This window comes from Suricata suricatta, chromosome 11, assembly GCF_006229205.1.
Source record: "Suricata suricatta isolate VVHF042 chromosome 11, meerkat_22Aug2017_6uvM2_HiC, whole genome shotgun sequence".
NCBI classification, from domain to species: Eukaryota; Metazoa; Chordata; class Mammalia; order Carnivora; family Herpestidae; genus Suricata; species Suricata suricatta.
The window spans coordinates 52,042,886-52,049,094 of NC_043710.1; the positions used below are offsets into that span (position 1 = coordinate 52,042,886).

The following is a 6,209-nucleotide window of genomic DNA, read 5'->3' on the forward strand; positions in this document are numbered from 1 at the left end:
GTCAGCAAATCAAATGGGAATGATATAGTTTGGAATTTTCTGTTAACACACCTAGATATATTATAGGTCTAATTTAATAGGTTACAATTTCATCTTCACATTCATATTAGGAGGAACAGAGAAGCCTTTGGGAAATAATCAGATTTTAAGATTTTGGTGTGTATTCAGCATCACTGGCTTGAACATTTTCCTCTGGGGCACGTTTCCCCCCGCCCCATATGAGTTTTATAGAAGAATAGTGCAATGTCACAATTAAATCAGTCTGAAAAGGTTTTAGTACATGGCCATACAGAAAACTTCTCTAATTTAATTTGTTAACCATCACAAGGAACAGATTCCATTTGTTCTTCATATTGGTCTATCTTTCCAATATAGAATATAACACAGAGGAGGCCAAAGCACATATGCGTTGTAGAGAAATCACCAATTCTAATCTTTCTCCCTGGAGATGTGCCTACCAAGTGTAGATGTCTTATACTTGTAGTTCTGTAATGATTATGTTTTCTTTTCTCTATATAATCCTGACATTTCTTTCCAAATGTTAGAACAAGGGAAATGTTTATATACATTATCTGAATAGAAAACTTACTTCCTCCAAGAAATGTGTCTAGTTTTCTACCTCAAGAGTTTAGTTTGGGCAACAGAATATTCAAAGTGGGAAGAGGTAGAGGGAGATATTTATGTAAGATCTGACATCCTGAGGTGAATGCATTGAGAATTTACAGAAGCTCTTTAAATCCTCTATTTATAAGTGATTTGTGACTTCATTTGGAAATGCAAATCATGGCCCAAGACTCTAACTCTAAACTCCATTTCAAGGGTATTTAGAAGGACATCAAGACATGCTGATATTAAAATAAACTTAAAATACTAATTTTCTTCATTAACTTAATTATTAGAGCAATGTAAGTTACTAAAATTAAAATCTGCTTTTAAGGAATAATGATCATAAAATTGTTCGTTATTATACATATGTATTATTAGCATGCGCACACATGCACACACACACACTGATGTAAAGCTTCTTTTTTCTTAGAAATGGTTTGTTGCACAGATGCAGAAAAAGCACTTGACAAAGTACAACATCCATTCATGATAAAAACTCTCTGCAAAGCATGTCTAGAGGGATCATACCCCAACATAATAAAGGTCTTATATAAAAAAACTCTTTTATTTGAAAAGGCCTTATATGGTTTCAATGGTGAAAAACTGAGCTTCTCCCCCAAAGGTCAGAAAAAAGACAAGGATGTCCATTCTCACCACCTTTACTTGACATACTACTGGAAGTCCTAGCCACAGCCATTAGACAACATTAAGGAATAAAAGGCATCTGAATTAATAAGGAAGAAGTAAAACTTTTTCACTCTTACAGATGACATGATACTATACATAGAAAATCTTGAAGACTCCACCATAAAAACTACTGAATCTGATAAATAAATTCAGTAAAGTCACTGAATACAAAATCAATATACAGAATTCTGTTGCATTCCTACATTTTGCAGACTATAAGTCTGGAGCCCTCTATTATCCAGCAAGAGAGCTGATGCAGAATTGAGTACGAGAGAGGCTAATATCCAGGAGGAGATAAGAGCCCCAAATAAGGCTTTTGTACTCATATTTACTGAGCACTCAAGATCTTACACACGTGGCCAATGTGATGAAAACAATCAGATAGTAATCACTAACTTGTATGAGTAAGAAGCAAAGGGTCTGGGACAAAGTGGTGTTTGTGATCAAGGTGCATTGGTACCAGATAGAAAGTAATTCCCTGTTGGTGAGATATAACAAGTTTCTGACGATTCCATTACACTGTCTTGCTAACTAGCCTGGGGCGCTTTTGCCCCATGGTGGCAGCTTTCCACCCTAAGCTTTTTTTCTACTTAATGACTATCCTTGGATGCTTCCCCCTGCCCCCACCCCTACCCCCACCCCCACCCCCACCCCATGGTGGTGGCTTTCTGCCCTAAGCTTTTTTCTAACCCATTTATGTAAGTATAAGGAATTCTTGAATGTATTTCCCCACACCTATACACTAATAATGAAGCAGCAGAAAGAGAAATTAAAAAAACAATCTCATAAAAGATCTAAAAATCAATCAAAGATGTGAAAGACCCTATACTCTGAAATCTATAATTCACTGATAAAAGAAATTTAAGGTAACACAAATAAATGGAAAGACTTGCCATGCTCATGAGTTGGAAGAACAAATATTATTAGAATATCTATATACCCAAAGAAATCTACAGATTTAATGTATTCCCTAGCAAAATACCAATAGCATTTTTCATAAAACTAGAGAAAATAATTCTAGAATTTGTATGGAACCACAAAAAAATCCAAATAGCTAAAGTTATCTTGAAAAAGAAAAATAAAACTAGTGATATCACAGTTCCAAATTTCAAGTTACAGGACGAAGTGGCAGTAATTATAACAGTATAATACTGGCATCAACATAGACATGTAAATCAATGGAACAGAACAGAAAACCCAGAAATAAACCTACAATTATATGGTCAATTAATCTTCAGCAAAGGAGGAATTAATATACAATGAGAAAAATACAGTCTCTTCAACAAATGGGGTTGGGAAAACTGGACAGCTACATCTAAAAGAATGATACTAAAGGCACTTGGGTGGCTCAGTTGGTTAAGTGCCTTACTTCAGCTAAGGTCATGGTCTCACGGTTTGTGTGTTCGAGCCTCACATTGGGCTCAGTGCTGGTGGCTCAGAGCCTGGAGTTTGCTTCAGATTCTGTGACTCCCTGTCTCTCTCTCTGCCCCTCACCTGCTCATTCTCTCCCCCCTCTTTCAAAATAACTAAACAAAAAAATTTAAAGAAAAGAATGAAAATGGATCACTTTCTTTCACTATATACATAAACAAGCTCAAAATGAATGAAAGACCTACATGTGAGACCTGAATGAAACCATAAAAATAACTGAAGAGAGCACAGGCAGTAATCTCTCTGACAGTAACAGTTTTCCAGGTGTTTCCTGAGGCAAGGGAAACAAAAGCAAAAATGAATTATTGGGATTATATCAAAATAAAGGAAGAAGTCAACAAAACTAAATGTTAGCCTATGGAATGGGAGAAGATATTTACAAATGACATATCCAATAAAGGGTTAGTATCTGAAGTATGTAAATAGCATGTAATTTAATGTCCCAAAACAAATATCCTATTAAAAATGGGCAGAAGACACAAATAAACATTTCTCCAAAGAAGACAAGCAGATATGCAGCACACATATGAAAAGATGCTCAACATCATTCATCATCAAGGAAATGCAAATCTAAACTACAGTGAAATATCACCTCACACCTTGCAGAATGACTAATATAAAATTAGTGTGATAATTTGCAATTAGGGAAAAAGATATACATATTAAAAACTGTTTCAGGGGCACCTGAGTGGCTCAGTAGGTCAAGCATCCGATTTTGGCTCAGGTTAAGATTCACGGTTGGTGGTTTCGGGTTCAAGCCCACTGTCGGGCTCTGTGCTTAATGCTTGCTCAGAGCCTGAAGTCTGCTTCAGATTCTGTATCTCCTCTCTCTGACCCTCCTCGCTCATATTTTGTCTCACTCTATCTCCCAAAAAAATAAATAAATGTAAAAGGAACAAATAAATAATGTTTTAACAAATGACTAGTTAATAGATATATCACTGTCCTCTCTTAAAAGATCAGTGCTACAGCATAGAATATTTATCCTTCGGTCTTTTTAATAGGTCCAACTTCATTATTTGGATTTCTACTTATCCTCAAATTCCCAGAATATTTTTCAAAGATGGATTTGGTGCATAACTAGCAATCATTTCTGGAGTTAAAGACACTCACAAATTTTATATTTGTTTCTTCCCAGACTTTTCTTTCAACTGTTTTTCTAAAATTCTACTAATTTTATATCCTAAATATATCTCCCATTTGTCCATTAAACTGATCTTCTCTGTAATAATTTTAACTACTGTTGTCTCTCCCTCTCTGAAATTGTCACAGTATCCTTTTTATTTTCTCATGCCCCTCTTGCATCACTAAAATCTACACCATACCTGAACGTAGAAGTTGAAAACATCACTGAAATCCTATCATTCTCTCACTTAGAACTATTCAGTAACTTTTTGTGACTCTCTGAGTAGACACCCAAATCCTAGCCATGACCAACAGGATGCACCTGATTTGTCCTTTTCCCTCCCAACCTTCTCCCAAGAGTTATGGCTCTCTTCATATCAGCCACATTTCTAGAAGGTTCCATGATCCATTCCACCTACACCCTCCTCACATACTGCTTTCTGCCTATTTACACAAGTTAATTTTTAACCCCCCTCAGGTCTCAGTTGAAGATGCACTCCTCAGGGAATCTTTCCTTTAGCTCAGTCTGGATGTGATCCTTTTTAGGACATACATTCTCAAAACCGTTCCTTTTTTACATGTTGTCACTAGTCACAGAGATCATCTTAAATTTAAGTTTCTTTAACTTTTGACCTCCCGGTGGGTTGGATCTAAATAAGGCAATATTTTGTACTGATTTGCTTGTAGTTAAACCATTTTTGCTTAGCATCATTCCTATCTCATGTCTTAAAATATCAGCCAAATGACTGAATATTACTTACTACCTTGAAAACAGAATTAATGAGGACTGACTTAAACTTCTGAATTTTCTCTAAATATTGACATATTATAAAATAGAATATACAAAAAAAGTTATGCAAAAAAATGAGAAAACATATTTAAAAATCTGGAATCAAGGAGGTCTTTATCATACGGTCCCCAAATCTCAATAAAGTAAATAAAAATGAAGTTATTTATATATAAAATTTTAAATTCTATATATAAAAAACAAATTGAAACAGGGATACATTTTCAATATGAATGGCTCACTAGGGTTCATTTGTGAGTTCCCACTGATAAATGACAAAATTATGAACTCTCTAATAGGAAAATGATAAGACAATGATCAGAGAAGTCCAAAGTAAGCCAGGCAAATGGCTACAACAAATTGTTGATGCTATTAAGCATAAACATTAATTGCATATACAAAAACCACAATATCGGAACTGTATTTAATTTTCCGGACAAACTAAAACTTTTTTTTAATCCTCTACTAAGAATTTAAAGAGAACAGGGAAACAAATCAACTCATAAAGTTAACAAGTGGTAAATCTATAAGTTTAAGGGCCGGTAAGCTTCATAAATGGCATTGTGTCTTTAAAGAAATGGAGGCTTTTAAGATTTAGTTGAATTCCACAGTAGGTTCTAAGACTTAGTGGAAGTCCATGACCCTCTGTTCAGAAAAACCTCAGATCCCCACCATCTGCCCTGGGCAGTCACCCACATCAGAGTTTAACTTTGAAATCTATGTTTGGATAGAAGGCGGAGAATACCATATTGAATTTGCTTGGTCTTGATGCTATAAATGATAGGATTCATTAATGGAGGGAAGAGGAAGTAGACATAGCTCATTATTATGTGGACCACTGGTGGCACATTCTTCCCAAACCTGTGGATGAATGACAGACCAATCACAGTGACATAGAAGATGAGAACACAGCCAATGTGGGAGATACAAGTATTGAGAGCCTTGGTTCTCTCGTCACCAGAGGCTATGCCCCTGACAGTCTTGAGAATTAGGATATAGGAGAAAAGGATGATCAGAGAATCTAGGAAGACTGTTAAAAGAACCAAAATTACAGGGTAAAGTCTATTGAAAGTTATGTCTGCACAAGCCAGTTTCATGACTTCTTGATGAAGACAGAAAGCATGGGAAAGAACATGAGAGTGGCAATATGGAAATGAGAAAAGACGCAGGATTACAGGGATGATGGATATAAAACCCCTCACAAAAGCTCCCATCCCTAACATTACCACACGAATATTGGTGAGAATGGAAGTGTATTTCAAGGGATTGTGGATGGCAATAAAACGGTCATAGGCCATGGCAAGCAAGACACCCGATTCCACGATAGAAAGGGAGTGAATGAAGTAGGCCTGCAAGAAGCAGGCTCCGTGGCTTATCTCCCGATGATTCATCCACAAGACACCCATTACAGTTGGCATCGTGGTCAATGTCACCATCAGATCTGTGCCTGCCAGCATGGCAAGAAAATAGTACATGGGCTCATGGAGATTGTGGTCATCCTTGATGAGGTAGAGGAGAGTGCCATTGCCAAGAAGCACAGAGATGTAGACAGCAAAGAAGGGGATGGAGATCC

The 6,209-nt window shown here is 36.3% G+C and overlaps 1 protein-coding gene across 1 annotated transcript in view; it reads right to left on the bottom strand.

The window, feature by feature from the left end:
• Positions 1-5,340: 5,340 nt before the first annotated feature.
• The window catches only part of LOC115271767 (olfactory receptor 51B2), a 1,025-nt gene continuing 156 nt past the window's right edge, over positions 5,341-6,209 (bottom strand). The window contains exon 2 of the mRNA XM_029914718.1: positions 5,341-6,209. This exon is cut by the window's right edge and continues 17 nt beyond it. Within this exon, the coding sequence (XP_029770578.1) occupies positions 5,341-6,209 (869 nt within the window).